The following is a 26,907-nucleotide window of genomic DNA, read 5'->3' on the forward strand; positions in this document are numbered from 1 at the left end:
GTAGTGTTAATCCTGTGAAATAATATAAGAAACCTGAGATGCTCCTATTCTCCTTGTTTGACCACATTCTATTTGAAGGGTAATACCTAAAAAGATTATGCTTTTTTCCCCTTAAATATATGCCACTTCATCTGTGGTTTGCTGAGGCTTACCAAACAATGATCTTCTCTTTTTTCCCAAGTAGATGATGAATTTAAGGAGCTTCAGTAACAGTAATAAAAGGTGCTCTCCTTCATTTTTCTGGTCTCAACACATACCACTCCTTCTTTTTTGCTGTTTGCCTAATCAGATTAGTTTGTAAATCCTTTAAGGTGAGACTCCTGTTTACTTTCCCAATTCCTAGAAATCTTCACTATTTCTAGGTTGATTTGGAAACAAGTAGTCTTTCCTTTAGCTTTATTTTTAGGGCAAGAATTTTCCAAAGCATGCTCCAGCCACAGCAAGGAAAATGGGCTGGGACACAGACCAGAACAAGTTGCTGAGCAGAAGGAATGGGATTAGGAAGAAATTAATATTACATTTAGAAGAATATTAGGAAGAAATTCTTCATTGTGTGAGGGTGGTGAGTCACTGGCTCAGGTTGCCCAGCAAAGTTGTGGCTACCCCATCCCTGGAAGTGTCCAAGGCCAGGTTGGACAGGGCTCGGAGCAACCTGGGATAGTGAAAGGTGTTTCTGCCCATAGCAGGGTGTTGGAATGAGATGATCTTCAAGGTCCCTTCCAACCCAGTCTGTGATTTTATGATTTTCTAGGGGCTGTTTTTTAATGCAGGGGCAGAGAGTGCCCCATGACTGAATGAAGATGCATAGTGTGGGCTACATCCACTGACATAAAAAAGCAGCAGCTAAAGAGGTAGCACTTGCAGAGTTGTACTCCACAGAGAGAGGGGGGTGAAGCTATATTCCAGTCTCCTAAAAGGACCCAGAGGTGACAAAAATACTTTAAGCCTCAGACCTCTGAGGCTCTGTTAAGTATAACCTGTATGTCCATGGCAAAGCTACAAGTTAAAGGTCCCATCACAGGTAGGTGGTACAGGTGTAAATTTGCTGTTAAATGGGAAGGGCTTTTAATTTTATGCCTGAAGTTTACAATAACTTCTATAATCAATAGTTTAAATACAGGAAAATAAAACACTTTAACTGCATGTAAAACTCCAGAGCTTTGTGCTTTGTATTACCTTTGGTTATTTGTTCTGAAAGGATTAAGTGCTTAAAAAGCTTCAACACACGGAAGGTGATTCTACTTTGTTTTATTGTGATATAAATTTGGGATCATTCAATTAAAGTGAATGGGTATATACAGGTATAAAACTTGTGTAAACGCTAAGAGCATAAGTCCTATAGACTAAAGAGACCAAGAGGTTACTATAAATCAGAAAGATATTGAGCCCTTGTTTGTTTCATAACTGTCACTGAGTCATCAGTTTTAAAACAATGTATTATATCTTTTTCATCCTTGATGTGTAGCTTTCATGTTCTCTGGGAATAGATAGATTTTCCAGAATTATGATTATGTCTTCATATCATTCATTTTGGTTGTGGTTGCTATGTTACGAGACAGGGATATAGCAAAAAACTCTCTTTGCTTTGTTGGAAATTCAAAGCTTTTCAGAAGTTAAATGGTGGAAAATGGGAATGTTTTAAGATTTGATTTTTTAAAAAAGGCTTAAGGTTATTGCTGAAATACAGGTATGATGGTATCACTTTGTAAATGAGGTTCATTATGCCCAAATTAAAGATAAGGCATTAGTGTGAAGTACTAGAGTCTGGAGAGGAAGTGCAGTGAACTGTGCTGGTAGGCTCTGGAGTTACACTTTGGGAGTGGTAGCAATGCTACTCTTCAGCCCTTTGACCTTCAGGGGTAGTGGGCTTGTTAATGGCTATGAAAGTGTGTCCCTTTTAATGCTTGGAGGTCAGGATTTGTTTTTGGAGCACTGGACAGCTGAGGACATGTGCAGGTAAAAGCAGGACAGGGCTGAGGCTTGGAGCTGGCGGAGCGCCGAGAGCGGTCCTTGCACGCTGCTCACACACAGGTTACTCCGGGAGAATATATAAAGGGATTTTTTTTTTTTTTTTTTTATTCGGGAGCTGATGAAGTTTAATTATCTCTCTGAGTTCAGATTTAGTTATTTTGCATAATTTTAATCACCAATGGCCTAATTTTCTTAGGTGTTAACTCCCGCAGCTTATGCTGAATAGGAGAAGCAGATGCTCACACCTCTGGAAATGAGTCTTTAGGATCCAGCGTTCACAGCTGACTTCCTAAGCCAGATACTGCTAATGAGTTTTTCCTTAGTCAATTCTTGTTTTAAGAAACACTTCCTTAAAACAACTATTTCCCTGTCTGTGGCAAGATGCCTGTGTTCTGTATTTAAGGTTTTGATTTGGAAGTGTAGACCTGAAAAGCACAATGTTCTGAAGGGATGTGGAGGAGAGGAATCCTCTTCACCCACTGTTTGATGAAGAGCACTTTTCATTGCCTTTATGGTTGCATTTAACACTGCAGGCCCAAGGAATGGGATTAGGAGTTCCCAGAAGGAACTAATGAGAAGAAGAATTAATGGCTGAGCTTTATATGTTGTGGTAGTTAGGTATTTGATATTTGTCATGTGAAAAGCTTGTTCTATGTTACTTTCTTTGGGGGTAATGAACCCTGTGAGTGTATCCAGATTTGCACAAGATGCTGTGAGTTATTTAAGAGAGCATGGCAGCTCATCTGAACAGCACCTGTAAATGGCAGGTAACTGGCAGTATTCACAAATATTTTCCATGAAGATGTTACAAAATTTGGAAGTGTTTTGTGGATAGAAATCATGTACAACATAAGTTAAGAGAACTGTTTTGAGATGCAGCTGTAGTCAGGAACAGATACTCACTATGGAGAATATGTGGAATTATGATATGGAAGGCTTTTTCTGCAGAGACTCCCCACTGTGTTTGAGTTTACAGTGATCAGTCAGCAGTTAAGGAACATATGTAGTTTTAACAACTGTGGATCTGCTGTTAAAGGAGAGAGCATTTGTCTTGAGAAGAAAGGAAGGAAATTATTTTACGTAGTTTCATTACACAAAACCCAAAGATTCTGTGGTAAAAGTAAACTAGGAAATTTAGAGGAGTGGAGGCATAAAGCAGCACGAGTGTGAACAGATTGGTTATAAAAACAATATTGCCTAAGATTTGTGTTCGGGAAGCTCAGGAAGACTTTGGGCTCTTATTTACTCCCCTCATACTGTGACCTGTGAATCAAAGCGAATTCTGCCTGTGGAAACAGTTGTGTTAGAAATATGCTCTACATTTTCAGTCATGATGGGGAAATAACTTTTGCTTTCCACAGATACACAGCAATGTTTTCCCTGTGGTTTTAATAAGTTCTTCCTGGCATTTAAGTTGGTACACAGCAACAACTGTTGTCTGTACAGCATTCGCCTACCTGTGCCCCAAAACGTTACAATTCCTTGAAAACCTTTAATGCTCTTTAGGTGTGAATGGAATATAGAATGAAAGTATTTTTTTTTCTAGAGCTTGCTGTGTATCACAACTTGTGGAAAATGGAATTAACTGAGATGCTTTAGCCAATCCCTTGAAGGAACTGGCAGTACCTTAGGCACTTAGAAAGCTGCCCTGTGTGGAAAAGCTGCAAGTGCTTGGAGCTCCGTCGACGTATGCAGGATTTCAGCTGTTAAGTGCGTTTCAGAGCGAGGTGTTCAGCTCTTGGCAGAGAGGGGTGGTTTGGTGGTTTGAGGCACATGTTTGAAAACTACTGTTCACACTTAATCAAACCTCTTAATCTTCTCTCGTTTTTTACGCCGTGCTCACAGGTGTTGTCAGGATGATTTAGTGTTTCAGAACGCTTTGGAGATTGGTGCTCAGTCAAAAGTTTTGCACTAGTGCTCCAGACAAATAGCACATACTTAACCTATGTAAATTTAGCACTCAAAACGTTTCCAAACATTCTTCCCTGTTTTGGATAGGAAAGTGCTGCTGTAAAGATTAAACCTAAAAACCTGTATTTTGTCACCTAATAAAGTATGTCTCCCTCACCCATAGTCTTTGAAAAACTCATTTTACCTGTTCTCTTTTTATTCCCAAAGGTTTGCCTGGAGGACTTCTGAATGGAAAGCTTGCCAAGTGTCTCTGCTCCTTGACCAGCAGGACCCTCGCCACCAGAAGCAGGCAGGGCTCTGTGGAGGTGGGATCCAAACTCGGGTGGTCTACTGTGTCCAGATCCTCGTGGAACTGGGGACACACCGGCTGAAAGAAGGTGTGTGTGTGTAGGGTCCCTCTGAAGTGCTGACCTGAGTAGATCTGAGTAGGAGAAACAGGAGGAAAAGAAGTAGGTAATGTGGAGTCATTGATAGCCTTTGGCTTGCTGATGTCTTCCTTCTATCCATGCTCTCACAGGGAGGTGCTACTTGGCGCCAGAGGAAGTCCTGAGGAACTGCCAGGCGGCACAACCTTCTGGGATGAATTGCTGCCAGTTCTGATGTTCACTTGCGTTGGGAGAGTTACAAAGGATGAAGGAACTAAATTTTGCTTGGAGTTGACTTTTCTTCCTCTGTCATACATCAGGAAACCCAGCCCCTTGGTAGCTGAATGCATTTATCTGTAGTGTAGTCTTAGTTTAGAATATAAAGCAGGTTGTCACACACCATTCCTGATACGGTTTTAGCCTCTGCTTCAGATTGATACACAATCTTTCTTGTGATTTGAAGGGGGAAGCAAAAATAATATTGTCACAACTTTTGAGCAGACAGATGGGTTTTGGACTCTGGAAGTGAGTTATATTTCTTTTAGAAGAATAATAAGTAGTTACAGAGTCACAATGAATAATTCATCATAGGCTGTTTTATTTACTCGATGTGGTGCGCTTGCAGAATGTGTTTTTGAGCAGAGATGTAAGATAATAACAACACAATATTGTATCTTAGATTTATTTACTTACAGAGGCAAAGCAAATGTTTCCTGGATGCCCTGTGTGTGTCCCAGCATCCCTCACAGATGCTGAGGTTATAGAAAACCAGACCTGTTTTAATCTCTGTTCAGTCCATGCACAGTGGCTGATTCACCTCTCCCAGACACCAGGCACTACTTTGCTCTCCCAACACAACCCCTCTCCTCTTGTTCCACACAAGTGTGTCATGCAGGGGACTTTTCAGAGTTAGAAAAGTGCTGTTGATGAAAGGTGCGTGGCATTTATTGACTTTCTTCATCCTTCTGAGTACTCCTGTGGTCCTTGCAGCCACTGTGAGGCAGGTTGGTGAGCAAAGAGCTTGAACTGAATTCATTCTCACTTTATTCTTTGTCAAAATTGTGAATTTCTCCAGAAGACTAGAGGAGAGCCTCTGAATTCCGTAAACATTTATGTATGCCATGACAGGAGGGGTGCTACATATCCAGTGTGTGACCCACCTGCAGCATTTTCCCTTGCTCAAAGTTCAGCTTAAAAGTTGCAAGCCCTTTCCTCGACTAAGAACAAACCCTGGGATACCTCTTCCTTGTATTTACACTTCTCACCTTTTTTAAAAAAAGTAATGTCATATAGGCAACTGAAAAACCCCAAATGTGCAGAGCAATTGTACAAGGTATAAATAAATGATTACTGTAATTTCAAAGCTGTACTGCAGATGTACAGTAGTGCTTGGAAAGTGAGAATCCCATCTACTGTCAGCACAGTCACATGCAAATGGGAACAGGGAAATCCTTCCCTATTATCCCTCCTCATCCAGTAATATTCAGCACGTCTCATTTACTAGCTGACTAATTTTTGTTCTTTGAATAGATAAGGAATGACATATCTTTTGGCTTTTTTCTTCTGGCAATCAGAACTGGCAGAATGCTTTTATTCATCACGAGGGCATCTCATATTTTACTGTACCAATTTTTCAGTGATGAGGAGAAGACGAGGAAGTTAATCCTCTATGTATAAGCAAATACAGTGTCTAATTGCTACCATCAAAAGCACAGTAATTTTTCTTTCTTCACCTCTTGAGTGTCCTTAAAGGGATCATTCAGGAATCAAACAAGCGAGTCTAATGGGATATTACCATTCCATCACAGTTGTTATTCTTCTGGATACTTCCAAAGAGAATTTGGACCTGGGCCCATGACATATGTGAGAGAAGATTTTGTCCCATGGTCTCTCCAGCAGCATTCTGGGATAAAAGCTGTTGAATCCTAGTTGGAGACAGGTACCATCTGTGATGTGTTTATACATACTGCTCAAAGCTCTTTTATCCCCCAAGGATATCTCTCCCATTTTTTATTTGCTTAGTGTTCCCATCTATTTCTTCTCTTATTAAAATGTGTGTGTTTGGAAGGGGACCACCTGTTTTCTTGAGTCACTATATATCAGTTGTTCAGAAGGTTAAGTCTACTGAAAGCTTTCTGTATTTTGATTATAAGATTCCAACTTGAAGATACTGAAAATGGAAAATTCTCACTCAGGTATTACTTTGAGAAGTGCATTGATAAGATTTCATACTTTTCTCCCCCAAGAAGTGACCTAACTAAGAAATCCCTGTCTTGATCCAAGTGAAGTTACATTTTCTAAGCCTTGAGGAGGAAGTCCGTACTTTTAATATGGGTGATGAGTATTTGGAGGCAGATCTTCCAGTCTTTGAAGTCCTTGGTAATATTCTTGCATTCTGAGCCTGTGACATCTAAATTTAAGTTGGTAAAGGTGTAAAGTGATGTGTAGTTCTGTGCTCCTGTGTATGTAGGTAACCTAAGTGTAGAGACTGTGCTGTTTTTAATGTTAGCTGTTCTGTCCAAGGAGTCCACATCCCTCCTCACTTGTGAGGCTTTTGTTAACTTAGACTGAACTTTAACGTGATTATCTTTCAACAGATCCTGCTGTTTTTAATTATCTCATTGAATTTTAACGTGTTTAAATTTATAATGCTTAATTTTCAGAGAGAGGTTGTCACCTAGTAATTCAAGTTTATCATTATTCTTTTGCTGTCCAGAGGTGGAAGTGGCAAATCTGCATGTTTGAAACGATGTGTCTTTTAAGGAGGAGACACATTTTGCACAAAAGTAGCACAGAATATGCAAGTGAGCTAGTTGTGGTACAGCTCTTTCTTCTCTTCCCATCTGGATACTCCCTGATCCTTGAGCCTGGGCATCCCATTTCTGGAACAAACTGTAGGAAGGGTGGCTACCCTTCTTTGTACCTTTTTTTTTTTTTAAGTAAATCTGTTCACTCATATGGAAACTCTTCTAAGCAAAGCAGAAATGCAGATCCTCAGCTTATTTTCCAAGCCAGACACTGCTGCCATAGGACACATGTGTTTTGTTCTCTTCTGTAAGTGGGTTTACAAAAAGAGATAAGATTTTTGTGGTTTTATGAAATTTTATCTGAAATGTGTTTTCCCATAATAAATTTTAATTGATCTGGGTGAACATCACTAACTAGCAATTCCCAGTGTACCAACAAAAAAGACATCTGGAAAAGGTAGGGAAGAATATTGTGCAATGATCAGTTTATGAAACCTGTCCTTGTTTGGCAGTACAACTCTCCTCTCAATCACAGTAAATTATTCCAGTGATATGGGAATGAAAGTTCCTCTTAGAATCTGGTACTGGTGTCTGTGTTTATGTTCAAACAGTTAATAAACCTATGAAGTTCCTGGATTTAATCTTCTGCCTCAGGAATTTCTTACTTTCTTTTCTGAAGACCAGGGACTATCCTTCTGTTTTCTAATTAATTTTGCTTTTTGGATTTATCTAGAAACTGTATCTCTTATCAGTAGTCTGGGAGATGGCAGTCTTTATAAAATACTCCAGAAGTATTTCCTCTCTTCTCTGAATTTGTTGCCTGCTGTCTCTAGTGACTGGGATTGCTTCTCTCTCTATATTTTCTGTAGTTTTCTAACTAGGGATCTGTCTGCCCTGACATTCTTTCATAAAATTTGTGCCTTACATATCTTGACATTTTTCCTTTTTCACTTGTTTGAATGAGATCCAATTTACCTCTCACTTTCAGAATTTTCTTAAAGTGTTTTTTGGAGCCTGTCTGCTTAAGTTTTAATTATAGGACTGAAAAGACCTTTATGAAATAATGCTTTGCTTCCTTGAGTCCTCTTTGTTGTTTTTTCAGCATAGTAAATTTGGCTAATAAAATGTATCTCTTATTACCTTCTCACCAGAAATAATTGCAGGTTCCTATCTTCTTAATCTTTGTTATTTTACATCTGGAAATCCACATAAAACTCTCACGCCTGTACAAGGTTCTAAAGTTTTGTTTACACTTTTTTGCTTAATGAGTTTCTCTGTCATATTTGTCTCCATATATTTATTTTTATTTGAGCTTGAATTTCAATAGCAGGTATGTGACATAGTTGTGCCTTCATTATTTTTGGATAGCTTTTAGTGTTACCCTGCAAAACTATTTCTTACAGAAGTCCCTATTATTTTTATACCCCTCTTTCCTTTGAGAGAGATTCAACCCTCACCTGTTAGTAGACATAATACCTTGCCTGACTTACTCCACTGCAGTTCCCCAGCCTATACTAATTTTTGCTTTATTTTTAGGATGCAATTCCACCTAGTTCATTTTACATCAGATTGTTTTTTTATAAACTTGTGTGTCGCCAGCCGTAGCAGCAAAATCTCCTTTAGTCCATTTACAGCTGAGGACTTGGAAAATACTCAAGTACCTTTTCAGGTCTAATGGTTACGCTCTGATCCATCCCTGTGTGTATTCCCTTATGTAGTTTTGTCTTACAAGCTCCTTTACTGACAGAATCACAAATGGGTCTGAAGCTGAAACTGGTCCCCTGCACTTTTATCTAAGTCCTACTTCTGTGAGTCTCAAAACTATTATTTTATGGCCTTTATACATTCTTGTTTTCCTCAAAATATTGAGCTTTCTCCCTACTGCTGATAGACAAAAATGTCTATTCCTTTCTTATGTGATGAGTGAATTTTTTCATACTCTTCTTGATTCCCATATGGGAAATACTTTGGCATTGTGCTTTGTTTTTCAGAAACTGGAGCCTCTTTGGAGTTGCACAGAGATTAATTTGAGAAGTCCTTTCATTCATATCTTGTATTCTTCTCCATTTATTCTCATCCCTTTCTTTCTGCCCTATTGTCTTTTTTAGCTCCAAAATGTGCTCTTTTACCTCCCCTGCTCTGTGCGCTCTGTTTCCTAATGAGGGTGCCACATCTATTTCCCTGTGAGTTCCTTGTTCTGCTCTGAATCATGACCTTCCAATGTGTGTCTCCTGGGGGATTAGTGTTTCAAATTGGTGCATGTGGCATCTGTTCAGCAAACTATGGAAGTATCTTTGGGAAGAGGACACTACCAGCGGAAAGTCCAAATTGAATGTGCCGCCATCCCCTTGGGTGCCAGGGGTCTTGTGAAGCACCAGGTCCGACTCTTTAGGAGCTAAAAGTTGGTTGTGCAGGTTGTTGTTGTTTACAGCTGTTGCCATCCTGTATATTCATTGGGAAAGGCCTGTGTTGATGGAGATAAGCTGCCCATAGGAGTTGATACAGGTTATGCACTGTTGGAGTGAATAGGAGCCCTGTGCAGAGTGTGAGCCCTGTATTAAATGCACACTTCTTTTTTCTGTTGTTGTGAATTTATGCTGGTGAAGCTGCAGGAATGAGAAGATTAATTTACTCTACGGAAATTAGAATTTTAGGACTTTGATGTTTAAATCCTGTTGTCCTTGTCTGGTTTATGAAATTGAAAAGGAATAGGTTAGAATATATTAGTAATGAGAAAACTTGACTAGGACCATAGGAGGGAGAGAAATGATGGTCAGCAGTGGGGTGAAAAAAGCTTTGTTGAGCTGCACCTGGTACAGCAACAGGAGCATCCAGCCTGGGGCTCAGCTGACCTGAACCACAGAAGGCAGATTCTCAGGTGGAACCTCTCCCACCCCAAGGATCCCTCTTATCCCAAACTAGTTATTTATCACTTGGATGACTATACTGGCTTGAAAAGATGAGAAATACACCTCTGGAGTGTGAAATATATTCAGGAAAGTCTGTATCAGATTTATATTGCTGGGATGCCAAGTTATTGATCTGTAAGCTCACCAAATGCTGAGCAGAATTTATGAGATACAACTCACATAATGGAAAAATAAATATGTAACAGCTGGCTTCTTTGGGGGAAACCCTGTAGAAGAAGGAGAGGAAATGATTTTATTCAGATTATTGTAGTGCTTGACAGTAGTGTTTAAATGTGTATTTCAAAAATTTGAGTTTGAATCCATTAAGGAAAAAGCATTTTCCCTAATGCCTTTCAGAGGTGTAATATTTTCAGTTCTTTCATATCTTAAAACTAATTAAACTAAAATGAAGAGAGTAATGTTTAAAAAGACTTTGACGGTGAAAGAAGTCAGCCTTTTAAGAGGTGCCTTATAAATAATAGGCCTTTTTTTGTCAACAAGCTATTTGTTATGACCATGAATAGTTATGCCTTTATAAATGCTTTCATTTGTTTAGCTGGCTGTGGTATGCAGCAAATAATATGCTGCCCAGTTAGTTCATGTGAGATACTAGGTTTTAGTCCAGGCTTTTATCTTTGAAAGCTAACATTTTAATTGTGTGTGTATTTTTGTAATTATTCCCTTCCACTGAAACTGGATTAATTCCATTCAAGACAGTGATGGTTTGTTCTGTGTAATTTTGTCCTGTTGCTGTTCTGAGGCTGGGGAGCTGCATTGTGTTCAGGCAGTAACGTGGAGGGAGATGAGAAATTAAAAGGATTTGTATGTGTGAGGCTACACCACAAACTGGGACACTGGGGAGAGAGAACAAAGCCAGAGGTGTCTGGAACAGGAGACACTGGAGATAAATGAAGTTTGTGTGCTGCGGCCAGCGCTGTGTGGAGCAGCCTGGCTGCTCCTGGGATCCGCCCTGCTGCTCCTGGAATCCGTGATGAGTGTGTCACTAGCTTAGCTTTGGGCCACCTGTGCCACGTCCTGGTGTCCCAAACACATCCAGGCACATCCACAGTGGTGCTTTTCTCATGGCAGTCACAGAACAGGTGTCTCCCTCCTGTTGTATGAATGCTGAACTCGGCAATGCTCACACTCTACAAGGCTTTCATGAAGTTTTCATGGATTTTCTTCCCTATTTTCTGTATTTCTTCTCTCACCCTCTCTGGTGGTCTACCCCAGTGATTTCCAGCTTTTTTTGGATAGCAGCCAAAAGGCTCAAATATCCTGCAGAATCCTTTTTTCCTTCCCATCATTGCATTCACTGCCATCCCAGCATCCCTGTTGCCTCTGCTGTTTTTTCTGGACACTCCTAATGAATTGTCATCTCTGATCTGCTCAGTCATGTGGCTGCTGGTGGGGAGCCCCATGTTCACTCTGAATTTTTGCCAGATACATAGAGTCTGTTAATCTCCACAAATTCTGCTGTAGCAAAACAATGCAGTATCCCAGCTGGGATCACAGTCCTGTTGAACAGCAGAGGGAGGACACAGGGATACGTTTTATCTGTGTCACTTTAATAAAATTGTGGGGATTTTTATTGTTGTGAAATGCATTAAACCATTGTTGCTCTTGGCAATCTACTATTAACCCTCTTTCATGCTGTGATTAGCCTTCTATTCATACGTTGTTCCTTGCCTATTAAATAGATTTTAATTGAAAATAGGCCTCCAACTTTGTGCTTAGTGGCGTCAAAATGAATTGATTCTTCCTCAAAGCATAAAGGAGCCCTTTCCATAAGACATGGGGTGCATTAGGCTCCTTAATGGAGGGATGCAAGGGACTGGGATTGGTGCCATTTCCAGGCTGGTCAGATTGCATTCACCACTTCTCCCTTGTGTAATGTTTTGTTTTGCTATAAAAATGTCTTTCAGGTTAGAGAAATTACTTACAAATGTTGTGCTGGGTTTACCCCTACTGTGTTTTTCACATGAAGGTGTTTTTACAACGTAACTTGCTCCTTTGTGGTTTTCTCAAGTAATTTCCCTTTGTATTGATCCAAGTGTCTTTGGTTTATAAGTCCCAGCAAAGGCAGTAAGAACTTTCACAAGGATATGCCATCCCTTTCTCATACCTGCCTTGTATCATGGCAATAATTTATTTGGATTAATTTTGCCATATGGTAAACATTTGGATTTATTTCCTTGAGAATTGAATATTACCTAAAATATGTAAGAGTCAGACCAGATAATATTTGTATGTATTCCAAATATATTAGTGATATTTAGCAAAGTCTCCTTTTGGTTTTGGTATGAAAAACACTTGGGTTTTCATTGTAAAAAGGAAATGTAGTTAAAGTCCAGGAAAAAAAGTGTTATTTACCTCCTGAGGAGTTGAAAAACCATATTTGACAGGACCCCCTGCAAACAAAATGCCATCCTATGCATTTCTGCCTCTGTCTGGTCAGCATTGCTTTTAACATAGTATTGGTATGTGTGCCTGCAAGTATCTGTCCACATGACTGTATTCAAAGATAATTTATTTATTGGCTTAAAATTACATTATGGAAATAATCATATCAGAGCTGATTTCCTCTTCCACTCTTCCTCCAAATCATTACCTCAGTAAAAATATATAAGGAAACAAGACACTTTAGAACCCAATTTATTATCTCCTGCTGGTAGCAATAACCTGAAAATAACAGCAAATAGTAAAATTCAAACTTGAGGCAAGACACTGGTGCTGGGAACAGCTGCAGTTGCATTTATAAAGGATAGATTCAATATAACAGCTATAGCAATGTGCAATGTTTCAGAGGCCCCCAGATTAGTACTTGATTGCTTTTTGAAGTTTATTCTATAGATTGGGAAGAACACAGGATTTTAAAAGGTAGGAACAAGCTTCGTAAATAAGCTGCTACTTGAATCAGAGATGCTGCCTCCCCCTCCCACTCTTTGCTTCCCTGGCTTCTGCCTTTCACCTTCCTCCAAAAACATGGCTAATATTGTTCCAAGGAAAATACACAAAAAAGCACTTTTTCTATATGAATGCAGGAAAATGCCACCACAGAGTCAATTATTGAACGAAATCAGAAAGCTGGCTCATTCCTAAAGACATTCCTGGCAGCTGTGTGGATTTATCATAGGCATAATGTCAGATTTTCTCCTGAATAGGACATCCCCAGCCAGGCTACCTGTGCCGTTTGGAGGCTGCAGTGTGTGAGAATTTTGGCATTTAAAAGGTTCACAGAAAAAGTCCCCCTTATCATTCCTTTACAATAAAGAAAAGACAAATTTGTTAGAATATAAAAGAATGGCAGTAGAAGATCATATCAAGCTTTGAAATAAACCAGATTGAAATCAGAGTTTTTAATCAAATGGCTGAAGAAGGAATGAAATTCTGTTTTAAAGAGGACCCTGCTGGTCCATCCTGTCACTCTGGCTGGAAACTGTGTCTCTCTGTACCTTCCAGGTGTTGGGAAAGGATGGTATTGGATATGCATTTATCATTACAGCTTGGATTTTTTTGTTCTGGTCTTATTCCTGAAGACTGACTGGAGGATTGCAGTCAGTGTAGAGTGAGTATAAGCTGGAACAGACTTGTATTTGGATATTTGATTAGAATGGTATTTTCTGATTTATAGAATGCAAAGAACTACTTAAGGAATTGAGCAAACAGGCAGCTTTACTCCAGTGACAAATGGGATGCTGGTCCTGGGAAAAATGCTAGAGTTAAATAGGGCATCAGCCCAAGGGAGGTAGAGGAGCAGGAGGCTGGTTGGCATGGAGAGGAAGGCAGGGATTTCCATCAGAATGGGAAGAAGTCATCCATGAGTCTGGGATGGCTGGTAGCTCCTTTAACTTTTTGTAATCAATTTTTCTTGTTTTTTTTTAATCCAAAATCAATTTAAAATAATGTTGAGCACATTGGTTGGTTTTCAAGGAAGGAGAACCATCCAGCTGTATCTAGGTTTCTACATTTAAATAGTTAAATTCAGTACAGAAGCAACCTAAAACTCAGTGAGGAGGGAGGAGCCATTCCTGGCAATGACACCTTGAGTTAGAGCAAAGCAGGACTGGACTTTATTCCTTGGGTTGACCATTTGTACTCAGTTTTATTTCCCTTCCTTTCTCCAAATGAACTCTCAGAAAACTGATACAGTTTTGCAAAGCTTGATGCTGAGAGGCAGGTTGAGCCATGCATGAGACTTCTAGGGAAAATAAATACTCCTATCCTTAAAACTCTAATATTTATCTCATTCTGTCTGTCACTTTCCTTGCAAGGTCTCTAGAGAAGGTCTCTTTATGTGAGCATTCAGGTGAATTGGATTTATGCCACCTCATTCTAATCTTTAAATGAACATGTCAGAGGCCTTACAGTGTCTCAGAAATCATTCAGAAAATCGTTTTTTTTACTAAATGTATTATCTTTCCGCTTAGAATTAAGTCACACTGTTGTTTAATCCTGTTATTCTGATGAGCTGGAATCCTAAACACTGATATTTGGTCTGAGTATCACTTCAGACTTGATAGGTCTAAAGTCAACTTCAGGATGTGCAAATCAAAATTTGTGATTTTCAGCACTAAAGTCTTGTGTTTAAAAAGAAAAAAGTTGTGTTTTTCTTCAAATGATTAATTTTAAAGAAAATGGTGTAATATCAGAGAAAGGAAAGATTACTCATATATTGAGCTTGTTTTTATAAATTCTTTTCAAATCAATTCCATGCATGGAAGCAAAGAAAAACAGACATGAAAAATAAAAATGAGGATAAAACAAACTCAGTAGCTATAAAAATAAATGAAGTCTTGGTAATGCCATGGCAGAGTAAACTCAAACAAGCCTTTGGCTTTTGAAAGACTGCTTTGATATTGATTTATCTAAAGAGACAGCCAAATTCAGCCCATAATGTAATTAAAATGCAATATCATATAATGACTCAGAGGACAGATTTAAGAGTCTTTCCCTTTCTTTTCCTTCCTTCCTCTGCCCCGAATAAAAAGGTGGGAGAAGTTAATTGAATCTAGAAATCTCTTACGATAAATGAAAATACAAAGATAGTCAACTTTCCAAATCTATTGTCAGTATCAAATAAACTGGTGCTTGGCAGGGTTTGGGATTGTCTCATTTCTGTGATAAAGAGGGTTGGAGATCCATGGGTGCAGCAACTCAAGTAAATGTCTCTCCTCGCATGTAGGAAAGATGCTTCATGCTTGTGTCTGTATGGAAGAATCTGAGAGCTCTGCTCAGTTTTACTGGAAATAGGTGAAGAAAATTCCAAGGTCTAGGCACTGCATCCATAATCCAGAGATAGCAGTGCCCTGAAGGGCGTGGGAATGGGGAGAGTCCCCTGCGCTTGGGTTTTGCTCACCTGCCTCTGCCTGGCTCCCACTTGCAGAGGGAGCTTTTTGGATTTCCTTCTTAGGTAGCTTTCTCTTCAGTCCTGTCTGAAGAGGTCTCCTTGGCCATAAAAGTGGGGATTAGATCCTGGTTTGTTGCTCCAGCATTGCTGAAAATCAGCACTCAATCTAGTTTTAAAGCACATGATTATCACTAAGCATAGTCTCAACTGGCTTGCTGAATATGGGTGATTTAGATAAAACTTTTAAGTGCCTTTCTGAACACAGGATTACCTTTTTGCTCTGGGAGATACGACCCTGAAAAATCACTGGATTTTGGTGCATTCTGAAAAACTAAGGCCAGCAGGACAGAGTTACAGCCTTAGTTTTCTTTTTTCCTTTTTTTTTTTGTTCTCCTAGTTGCCAGACCAGTTGATGGGAAGCTTTGCCAGGGCCCTGCCCCTGCCACCTCCCAGCTGTGTCACCTGCCGTGCCCGGCCGAGTGCGCGGTGTCCTCGTGGTCACCGTGGGGTCCCTGCCTGCCCGAGAGCTGCCAGCACCGCCATGGAGGGAGAGGTGAGCAGGGAATGGAATGTTGCACAAAGACTGCAAAAACACTGGGGTCACATTCAACACTGGGAGCTTAATGTGTTTTTTAAAAAAATTAGTCTAATGCAGGATGAAGCTCTTGGATGTGTGTAGTGGAATCTGACCTTTAAAAGCTTTCTGCCATTCTTTGCGTGAGAAGAAAAAGTTTTTCAAGCTGATTCAGGTCCTTTTATCCTTCACTGAACTTGTGCAGGAGGATTTCTTGGGCTAGCAGCTGCCAGGCTGCTCCTCTCCGATCCCCCTTGGAAGTCCTGCTGCATGCCTGGATTTCAGGGCAAGGTATCAGGATGGAGGTGTATCCCCCAGCCCTGAAATCTGGACTCAGGGGGACCCAAGAGGTTGTTCTCATTGTTCTGGGCTTGGTTTAAATTCCTGGAAGAAGGATATGCAAGTGTAATTCAGCCTCTCCTGGATTTTAATTGACTGCTCTACATGTTTGTTGCTGCAACATGTTGAGATTCCTTGCAGAGCCTTTCCTAAGACTCTTAAATTGCAAAGATGTCTCTTGGAGTGCATGTCAAGGAATGGATATTATTGTTTGGAAATTACACTTTTTTGACAACTTCTTAAGTTTGTGAAATGATTTGAACTGGTCAAAAATTTTCAAACAAAAAGAGAAATAATAAAAACCATAAATATTTGCAAAAGCATTTTACGTTTAAATTATTTTGAATAATTTCTTTTTGCTCATTTGAGAACTGTGGAAGTTTGATTTGTTGTAGTCTCTGGGATGTGGTATTTTTTATTTTCTATTTCACGACCAAAGCATTTCCATGTGGCCTCTACTAATGCTCTGTATTTCCCCATGCTCCGAGACTGTCGGAGGAAAGACCCCCATGTATTTTTTTTCTGCTTTTTTCTTAGACTTCTATGTCATTTACATAACAGAACACACTGAAAAATACTTGTGTATTAGTTCTGCATTGTATATAGCGACATGACTTTTGGTTTTATTCAGAAGGAGGTAGATTATGTAATCAATTCTATGATTATTTCTGTAACCTTTTTCTTCCACTTCACATTTGAATCTTCCAGTTTAATAGGATGTCATTTCAAAGAGGTCTGATATGCATTATGTATCAGAAAACCTTACACCTTCATAAAGAGGAATACTAATTTCTTAGTAAACTGCTCTGCTGTGTCTCAAAACAAATCCTTTCGTTAGTGGATTCCCAGGCAGAATATAGATGTCATTTATATCTTCAGTTCCTTAACTGTTCCTCTCTTTTTATCTTAATGCTGCTATTACATTAATATATGCATCGCTGGTAAATTTTGATTTTCTGACGTGTATTTCTATCTAATGTTGATGAAAGGGAAAAAAGAAATGTGAAAAATGTGGGTTGCTGGAATTCTTTGCACACTGTTAGATTTTGCATGCCTGGGCTGTGGGCACCTACAGTGAGTGCTGTCCCAATCAATCCAGTTTGTAAATATCATTCTCTTGTTTGTCTTTAAATCCCCCAGCTCCAGATGCCCCATATAGTCCTCTTGCTACTAGATGATTGTATGAATATTTTTTCTGTTGTCCAGTTAATTCAGCTCTGCTTTTTCCAGGCTTTAGGATGAGACAGAGGCAAGTGATCGTGGATCCAGTGGGCACCCTGGCAGGTTGTCCTCATTTGGTGGAATCCATTCCTTGTGAAGACGCGCGGTGTCACGAGTGGGTGGTTTCAGAGGGAGCGTGTGTGACTGACCATGGGAAATGTGGGCCTGGACACCGCATGCTGAAGGCTGTCTGCAAGAGCAGGAAAGGTGAGCTGGGCTGTGCTCCTAAAAGCCCCATGGTTTTTTGTGCCTCCTAAAATGACATTTTGTTGCAGAGTAATTGAAGTTATGTACAGTGGCTCCTTACTGAGTTTTTTTAAGAAACTTGCAGATTTTTGAGTTGACTGTGTTGCTCTTGAAAGCCTGGGGCTAATAGAACCCAGGATTTTGCCTGGTGCTTTCTGTTTTATCCAAAAGGGGGATGGCTCATCAGTGCAGGTTGTGTGTTGTCATTGCTGGCCTTATCACCACAAAAGTGGGATATTTGTGCTAAGGTAGGGTTCTTGCTGCGGTCAGCAGCTCTGTGGCATTCAGAATATCAGTCCAGCCCCCAGAACTACTTCTATCCTCAGTTTTTAGCCTGTGGTCTGAATATTTCTCTAATTGGGATAGCACTGTTACAGCCACAAGCAGGGATGCTCGGTTGTGCTGCCAAAATTAATACAAGACTGAGATGTAAATGAAATGATTGTACTGAGTAATCCTTCCCTTGGCAGCAGTTTGAGACCTGCAGAGTGTTCAGTGTACAAGTTGCTAATAATGAATAAGTACATTTTTATATGACGTTTACAAACAGCCAGCAAGATGTTATTTCTTGTGTATGGTTTGAACCTCAGCCAAAAGGTTCATTTCGTGATAAGGTCACTGTTGTCAGATCTTTAGATTCAATTACATGGAGCACAATTTTGCAGTCCTTAGTCACAGCGAGACTTGCTATCATCTCAAAAGTGGCAAAATTGTGCAACTTTAGAGCCTGATATTGTATCTGAAATGGAGAATTCCTCTTTTACATGGTGCTGGGACCGATCACAGGAAACAATTTCAAGGTGGTTAACAAGAGTGGTTAATTAGTAAGTGGTTAAAATAGTGTGTTGTTTACGAGGCATTAGAACCTGGCAGAAAGAAATAATGGCTGCTTTGTCCGAAGAGCATGGATTCTCCTGAAATAGATTTAAATCTGTGTGGTTTCCTTGTTAGTTTGTGAGAATGGGGGGAAAAAAGAAACCTTCAACTGTTGCAATATGACACAGCCAGAATATAGAGAGCAAAGAGCTCACACTGAATTTTGTGTGAGTGGTCTCTGCTGGTGTGTGATGATTACTGTAGGTCCAGGCCAGCAGGATGTGTGCAGATGGAATATAGTATTGCTGAGGAGCACCATGTACTTCACACTGTTAAAATTGTGCCAGCATCCATCTCTGTGCCCCAACTTGTGCTGGGGACAGAAAGCATGTTCCATTGCAGCTGCTCATTGATCTCTGATCATCTGTTTTCTGTGGCTATGATCTTTCAGAACTCAGGCCTTTGAAGTGTCTGTTCTGCACTCAGTTGTTCAACAAGGTATTGGAAGTCTCACAATACCCTTTTCATTTCAATTATTCTGTGGATGTTCTAGTCACAAAAAAACCAAACCATTCTTCCCACCCTGCCAGCCTGAGGCAAACATTGTCACTAGATGTGATCAGTGTCCACTTAAAACTGAGGTTTCACCAGGAAATATCCAGGTTACCAGGCAGGTTAGAGTCACTGCTTAATACTACTCTCAAGCCTTTCTCAAGTCTTGGTTTAGTATGAGAGGTCTGGAAGAATCCTTAAAGTAGAAGTTGGAAGAAGAGTCAAATTGTTTCTTCTTCTCTCAATTCACTAACATAGTTGCTTTGTTCATAACCTTATTTATTTTCTTCTGTAATGTTATCTTACCTAGATTTCCTTTTCAAAAAGTAGTCTGCTTTTTTTTGGATAAAAGTTGGAGTAAGTGTCAGCTTTGCTTAATGTGTTTTAGCTGGTTAGTTGGCAGTAGGAGGTCAGGAGGGAGTTGTGGTAATCTGATACGTGTCATTTACAGGTGAAATAGCATAAGGCCCGTGTCCATGCCAGGCATTGTACACATGTTCAGTATTCTGTGCAAGCCACAGCCCTGCTGAAAGCTGTGTTGTGTGCTGCTATTTTCATTTACTTAAGCATCTTCTGTTGAATTCAGCTCTGTCTCCTAAAATCCAGTGATTTATCCAGTCATTCTGTCATCCATGCCTGAAAAAAAAAATTTTTTTGGACCCTGTTAAATGCCAAAATCTAGTGTATCATCATCTTAACAGTTCATTTGGGCCTGGAGTTGTGTTGATTAGGGTACTTTGGGTTGTCTCTGTATCCCTGCTGGCAAGATACCGTCATTTTCATGCAAATGCCAGACTTTGTGATGTGATGCTCTCCTCGTGTTGCTGCAGCGTGCTCACTTCTCTTCACAAGCAGTTTCTCTGTCAGTGCTGTTGGTGTCAGCTGTGCTGCAGAAGAGTTTGCCATCAGGCTTCTTGTCCTTTCCTACCTTCTCCCCTCCATCCTCAGGGGCTAAACCCGTGTCATTTGCCACCTGTGCTGGGCTGTGGAACGCTGGGCTCTCCATGGGTCAGACACAGGAGGCCTTTTCCATGTGGAGTCTGTTTGTTCACTCACCAAAAAGGAGCTTTTGGTCAGTACATTTTCTTTCTGCTGTGTACTGTCCATGGCACCAGCCCAGGCCGTGGGAGAGGTGAGTGGGGAGCAGGGGCTAACAGACCTCTCCCTCCAACTGAAGCCTCACCTTTGAATCCCTTGTAGTGTCCTTCCTTTCCATGTTAAAAAGCCATCCTTTCTGGTGAGACTGTGGGGCACTGACCCAGGTAACAAACTGCTGCTGGCCGGAGCTGGAGCTTGGACAATTTAGGAGCGAGTCCCAGATGGGTCAAGCTCTGATATGCAGGGTTTCTCTGTAGACTTTCCTGTCAAAACAGCATTTCTGTGTAAGGGCTTGCAGGAACTTGAGTGATGTAACACTTGTGCTCAGCCCAGAGGTACAGAAATGGCTTTTTGTTTCTTAAATAGGTTAATTTGTAATAATGAAGTGGTTCCACAGAGCGCATACTATGGACAGCAGGGTTTTATGTAGTAGCTGGAGTCTGTAATTTGTGATTTGCAGTACTTTAGCATAGATGAGGAGTAATGAGAAGACAATAGTAATCTCATTACTTTGTCATTATTAGGTGTCTGCTCCCACCTAGAAGTGTCTCCAATCTCTGTTAATAAGTTACTGAACACATGCAAGATACTCTTAGTGTCTGGTCCATATCCCTTGAGTGCTTCTCTTCTGTATCAACAAAAGGCAGTAGTGTAATGAATCAAATTAAATTAAATAATGTGAAGTAATGCACAGAATGGGGAAAGACTCCTTTTGTATGCTTCTTCTAAACAAAATTTTTCAGGATGATATTTTTTATTTAGCTAGTGAAGGTCAATGGATATGTTTGGGAAAGTCTGTGAATCCAAAAGAACAGTATAGGAAAATTGATGATTGTACTAAAAATTGGATTGTGTGTGTCATTGGCTACATTGATCTATAATTCAGATAAAAGAATTTATTTGAAAACTCTTCATATTTACAGACACCTCAGGAATTAGTGGTGATTTTTCTCAGAGTGGTTGTTTTTGGCTGTTCAGCAGGAATTGAATAATTGCCCATTAGTAATGTATTCTTGGGCAGAGAGCTGCAAGTGTCTGACATTTGGTTTCGGACAGCCTTGATTAGAACCGACAGACATTACTGTGCATTGACCAGATGAAAGGAACTCCCTGAAAACTTTCCAGTTCACAAAACATGAACATGCTCAAAACTTTTTCATTTTCAAATGCAATTGTGCAGTAGCCAAAGCATATTGTGTTTCATTTTTTGAAGACAGTGACCAAAATCATCTTTCGTGTGCCTTGCTTCTTTTGTCTTTTTAAGTGGTACAAGCACTTTGAGAGTGGTGACTCAGGGGACATGCAGACAGCAGGGCTTGGCTCAGGGTCAGCAGGTAGAACTTAGTCCAGACAGGAGCAGTTTTGCCTTCAGAGGTAATTTCATAGTTGTTTGAATTAGATGCTAAGAAATATATAAACATGCTGGGTTCAGTCTGATGAAGGAATTTGGGCACCCTTTTTGTTGTCATTTTCCATATCTATTTTAGGCTGCATTAGTAATAGAAAATGAGATTGAAACAAGACAAATGTGGAACCAGACCTTGTTTTTAGAAATGCCTATTATGCAGCTTGTGCAGAGTAGTCATTATGGTAAGGAGTACAACCTGAGAACATTCGTGAAAGCAACTATAACAATAAACTCATGAAATAACAAGTATGACTCATAAAAGTAACAATTCATTTTCTGAGCATTTTATAAATGTTTCTGACAATGCCATAAACGAATTCTTGCCTATTAGCTGTGCTCTTGAGTAGACTGTAAAATGTTATTATTCAGAATCATACCCACAAGTCATCAATCTATTTTGCTGGAATTCCCATGTCATCATTTATTAATTTGCTTCTGCTTGTTCAGATTCCTACCAGAAGAACTATTAGTAGCAAAGAGAATTTCTCTGTGACAATGAACAGCATGGTGTCTTAAGTAATCAAATATATGAAATAAGTCATACCCAAAGGCTTAATTGTTTTAATCGGAAATTATTAGATCAACAACAGGGATTAATGCAAAGGTCATGTGATTTTGCTGGATTCAGGCTCTTCTACTCTACTCCTGGTTAACAAATCTAAGCACAGCTCAAAAGCTGCTGAGTATTTGCCTTTCTGTACCATCAGCTTGGGTGTCAGGGTTTCTTTGGTTTGTGGGAGTTGAAATTCATAGAATCAGAGAATGGGTCGAGTTGGAAGGGACTTTAAAGATCAGCTCATTCCAACCCCCTCTGCCATGGGCAGGGATGCCACGAGGTTGCTCGAGGCCCCGTCCAACCTGGCAATCCAAACTTGCTACATATATATGCTGTCTTCATTTTGAGGACAGTATTTATAACAGGGCTGAATAATCTCTCTGTTCCTTATTCATGCACAGGTCATGCAGTGCCAGGGAGATGCAGGTGCTGAGCCAGAGGAACAGAGTCCAGAGGGGCCCAGGATGCTTCTCTCTCTCTCTCCCCCGTAGCACCCGAAGGACTGGTCCTGGGACCTGTCACAAAAACACCATCTTCAGCACCTTCTGCCTCACCTGGTGCTCTGAGGCACCCTGGGGGTGTCTGTGCACCCCTCCCAGCTTCATCTGATAAATGATAACACCTGGCAGGTCTCAGGACTTGTGGCTGTACCAGGTGAACCTCCCTGCTATGGACCATCTGTCAAGGGGACAGCTTAGGAATAAAACCCTGCTGCCAGAGGGGTTCTGGCAGCACTGCTGAGAGGAACTTCAGCACAACAGTTTTGTTTTATTTCCCTGTGCCATCTCTTTGGTTCTTGGCAGTTGCAATCTAGAACCTGGCACTTGCCAAGAAGATAAGAGGGTTTTTGTTTTTAAGTGTTAATAAGTTCACAGAAAAAGGACATGTTTGGGTTGAAATACACCTATTTCCAAGTTTCTGTTCCTTGTGGCTGTTTTATTTGTAAAACTGGAGAACAATATTTCAGAGAAAAAATTTCTTCCATTAATTTTTAGATTAAATAATTAATGTTTTTGGGAGTGTTTTTGGAAACGAGCTAGTGTTAAACAAAATTAAAAATTCAAAATATTTTTAAAAGAGGTTGTTAACAGAAGCAAAATACTCCTTTCCGATTAAGCAAACATTTTACCTTACCTTGAAATTATTTATTTCCTATATTCTCCCACAGTCTCTCTTCAATTCTACTTTAAACATTAGTTTCTTCTTCCTTTTCCTTTCCCTTTCCTTCTTTTTTTCTTTTCTTTTTTTTTTTTTTTTTTTTTTGGTTCAGTGCCCAAACAGAAATCCATTATTCACACAACTCAATTGCCAGAGCAGACACTGAAATCCTGTTGGAATTGAAGCGAGGAGTAAAGGGAAGTAAGGTAATCAAAGCAGTGTTATTTTAAGATCCAATATTACGTTCTGCCAGGGGTTGACAGTGAAGCTCTGCACCTGGAGAAGTTGATGACTCTTTGGGGGTAGAATATTAACAGTGGTGTGCTCAGCTGCTTGCCTGTGCTTCCAGGGCAGTCCCAGTGTGTCCTGTGGTACCCAGGAGTGTCTGTGATCCCTGCTCCACTCTGTGCGCAGCATCCCGAGGGCCAGGAGCATCCCCACCAGCTGAGCCCAAATCCTGCAGGAGGAAGGCACTGCAAGGGCACAGGACGTCTGGTTTTCTTCTTCCTTCAGGGCATGAGGGAAGCAGCCCTGAAGGACCTGACCAGTCCTGTTTTAACAGAGTCATAACATCACTTATGTAGGAGAAGAGTCCAGTCTCAGCAAAGCCAAGTTCTTACCTGGATAGAATTCATGACTTTTCATTTTCCAGTGGATTAATGATATAGAATTAATGCAGATTCTGTTTAATTTCTCAGAGAACAGATTTACCACGTTCAATTTACTGAAAGTAAGTTTGAAATAAGTTCTTTCCTCTTAGTTCCTGGAGTGTATCCCACCATACCCTATCACTGGAGCTGCTGATCCCAAACCAGTTGGTTTTCCTGACTTTTAGAAACACAGATTCTAAAAGGCTACGTGTAAAGCTTTGTAGCAATTAAATAAGATGCATATTTCTCATTTAGCAGCCCTGGTGGAAGGAGGATGTTGCAGTGTAGTAGCAGGGCTGAGTATTATGAGTGTTTGAGGAATGCTGAAGTATGGTGTGTGAGTTGTTCCTTAGATTTGGGACCAGTGTTTCTTGTAGTCATAAAGATTGATGTTCTCTTTGAGCAGGCTGCTTGTTAACGAGCCAGGTGGAGTGGATTTAGTTACTTCCATCAAGCCTTACCTCCCAGCAGCTGGTACCATGCCAAATATTTGCTGTCTGCTGCTGGAAACACTTAAAAACTCAAAATGTGGATTGTGCCCTGCTCTAGGACTGGTTCACAGACAATCTGAGGACAGATACTGCCATGTTCAGGAGACTTTACTGTCTTTGAATCCTCTACTGAAATTGATGTCTGCAAAAGAAGCAGAAGATCAGCTTCAGGTTAATTTTAAGGTAAACTGTGGGAAAGTTAGAGCTTTCTCTGCTTAGTCACACTTTAACAGTTTTGCTTCATTCAAGATTAGAGCAAACCTGTGGCCCATCAGCCAAGGAAGACAGAAATGGAAAAGTCTATAAATGATTGTTGTAGTAGCTATGTGTGTGTAAATAACTGTCCAGCAGTCAGGAATATTTCACTAAAGTATAGGCTGAAATATCTAAAGCTGGACAGGTGCAAGGTTGTGGGCTTGAATTGAGAGATTGAACTCAAGCATACTCTGATTCATTTTCTTTATCTTTGAGTGAAAACACATTGCATGATTTCCAGCTAAGCTGTGCTGTTTCAAATGCTGGTGGTGTGTCTTGTGTCAGTCATCCAAAAGGCACTTACAGTTGGTATCCAATGGTAATTTTAGCTCCTCATGTTTAGCTGATGGAGATACAGTGGAGTTTATTAGGAATAAAGCCAGCTTTCATCCTTCCTGTGCTGACAGTGTAAGGTATTAGAGCCACCTGTGAAGTTATTTTTTTTTCTGTGCCAGCTGAGTGTAAGCTTGTGGTCAGTGCAGAATGCCCTCAAATGAATTGCTATGCAAAACCAGGACTCTTTTCAGTATCTAGTGCTCCTTTTTGATACCCTCTGTCTCCAAAAGATGTTTTACAAGACTTCAGAGCAGTGCTAAAATGGTGAGGGCAAAGGCTGTTTCTGCCCCGTGGCTGTTTCAGCAGAGAGGAGATGGATTTTCAAATACCCAGCTCCCACTTTCACTGGTGAGAGGGAGCAACAAGTCCTGATGTTTTTTAAAAATTAACCTGGGCTTCAAACACTTGTAGGTTAGGAACAAAGGGTCGAGGTAGTCCTTTCAGAAATGGGAACTATAACATTAAGAAAAATATAAACATCAATTAATATGGCAAACTCTGTATTGCCCTTTCTGTTTTAAATGTTAAGGAATAAATTTGACCTACGTTGATCTGAGCTTGTGGTAAAGGTTACGTAAAGAGCAGGGGGTTTGTGTGTGACCTGTAGGTCTGTTACTTTGGTGCAAGTGCTTTGAAGAAACTAGAAGGATTAGCATTTATATACCAGGCTACTGCATATGTATAGTTTCAAACTATCTTTTTATGAGCTACTTTTAGTGTCTAGGAGGTCTTTATTAAGTTTAATGCTTTCTAACCTTTTGATTATAAGACTGAAAGGAAGGTTCTTATATTGTATTTTGTAACTGCAGAAGTATTTACAGCTAATTTTTTAAGTCTGGAAATGAAATAGTATAATAGTTTTATTTGGTGTTGCCCCTATTGTAGACAAAAACCCCAAGTTGTTTCAGTAAGAAACTAGAAAAATACCTGTAAGTACCAACAGCAATTTCTGTTTTCTCAGTGAAATGAAGCATAAAATACCTGCTTGGCTTTTTTTCTTTAAACTAAGCAGAACTTCACATACATGTAGTTCATATTCTTTTTGGAGAGTTATTGTATTTCTTAGGGAACTCTAATTCAGAAAGAAATGTGAGCAAAATAGGATTGTTCTAGAATTGTGTTAAAAAAGTAAGTTGATGACAAATTCTAAAATAACTAAGTGGATGAAAGGGGAAGGAGGGTAGAAGGATCTGTTTGAAAAGTATTACTAATGACAAAATTCTGCATCTGTGACCCAAATGTGGCTGAAGGTGGAAGATGTGACAGTGAGGGTTCATATCATCCATAAGGTTTCTGGCTTTTTGGATTAAGTGGGTTCCAAAAGGGATTAAGGATTTTATGGCTTTTCTACTGAAGGAAGAGTTCCTCATATGTAGATATTATAGATGGCATACCTCACTCCTTGAACATGATTTGGTAACATTTATGTTAAGACTTTAAAACTCACAGTTTCTTGGGGAATATAAGAAATGGGGATGCTTTATGTCGTCTTTTTATCCTCCTCATTCCAAGTGGAGTCTCTAAGGCATTTTGCTTACATTAATAAAAGGTTTCAAAGTTTTCTGGTGTTCAGCTGATGGATAAACTGTACAACTGCAAATTCTGATTTTCTTAGGTTGCCAGGGTGAAATAAGCCAGAAAATAGTATCTGGCACGTTTGGTATTTTTCAAATTCTTAATAGAGAGAAAATTGTCCAATTCACAGTTCAAAATTATTTTAGCCAAGATTTTTTTTTTCCTAAGAGAAATGGCCAGAACAGTATAAAAGGCTTAAATTAAATAGGAGATCATTAGGGTAAAGAAGTGACTGGCTGTGTTTTATTGCATTCTGTGTGTGAGGTTTAGTGGGATGCAGTGCAAATCACATGATATGACTCATGGAAGAAAAAAATGTTTCAAAATAAGCCAGTTAAGTTCTGTAGGAGATGGAAATAAACTAAACCTGATTCTTCAG

General features: G+C 39.9%; 1 protein-coding gene across 1 annotated transcript in view; it reads left to right on the forward strand.

The window, feature by feature from the left end:
* Nucleotides 1-26,907, forward strand: part of THSD7B (thrombospondin type 1 domain containing 7B) — a 326,451-nt gene that overhangs the window by 144,663 nt on the left and 154,881 nt on the right. The window contains exons 6-8 of the mRNA XM_069021259.1: nt 4,090-4,259; nt 15,651-15,806; nt 17,397-17,594. Coding sequence (XP_068877360.1) covers nt 4,090-4,259; nt 15,651-15,806; nt 17,397-17,594 — 524 coding nt within the window. The remainder of the gene's footprint in view (nt 1-4,089; nt 4,260-15,650; nt 15,807-17,396; nt 17,595-26,907) is intronic.

Source organism: Aphelocoma coerulescens, chromosome 7, assembly GCF_041296385.1.
Source record: "Aphelocoma coerulescens isolate FSJ_1873_10779 chromosome 7, UR_Acoe_1.0, whole genome shotgun sequence".
In the NCBI taxonomy this organism is placed as follows: domain Eukaryota; kingdom Metazoa; phylum Chordata; class Aves; order Passeriformes; family Corvidae; genus Aphelocoma; species Aphelocoma coerulescens.